Below are 390 nucleotides of genomic sequence, written 5' to 3'. Positions count from 1 at the left end.
CTGCCCTGCTTCCCAGAAGGCTGCTCTTCCTGTTCTACTTGAGTTTCTTAGTCGGGACGGGAAATTTCATCCATCGTTGTTTAACACGTGTTAAAAGAAACCTCATGGGAATCTTCTTGACCACACAGTTTTTTCTTGAAATCTTGAATTCACTTTTCTCCCCCGTACGGTCGTCAATCCGAAGGTTGCTCTTGCTTGGAAGGCAGGAGGGATTACCTTTTTCTTTTCTAAGTAACCCTTCTCTAAGTCCATCTGTCCTTTTCTCTCCTTAAGGACAACTTCCTGGAGTTTCTCGCTTTTCTGGAGCCTGGCGTTTTCCACTGCCTTCCTAGCTTTTTGTCCTGAAGTCTCAGTCTCAAAACACCTTTTCTCTTGCCATGCTAACTCTCT

At 44.9% G+C, this 390-nt stretch overlaps 1 protein-coding gene across 1 annotated transcript; it reads left to right on the top strand.

The window, feature by feature from the left end:
• Positions 1-389, top strand: CSUI_005879 (uncharacterized protein; the record flags this gene model as incomplete). The annotated part of the gene is made up of 1 exon (XM_068066046.1): positions 1-389. A coding segment is annotated over one exon (270 nt), but the record flags the coding sequence as incomplete, so codon positions are not given.
• Position 390: the final 1 nt, after the last annotated feature.

The sequence above is a fragment of the Cystoisospora suis genome (assembly GCF_002600585.1).
Source record: "Cystoisospora suis strain Wien I chromosome Unknown contig_2903, whole genome shotgun sequence".
Lineage (NCBI taxonomy): Eukaryota > Apicomplexa > Conoidasida > Eucoccidiorida > Sarcocystidae > Cystoisospora > Cystoisospora suis.
The sequence above is the reverse complement of the archived record's forward strand: the minus strand, read 5'-3'. Positions and strand labels throughout refer to the sequence as shown.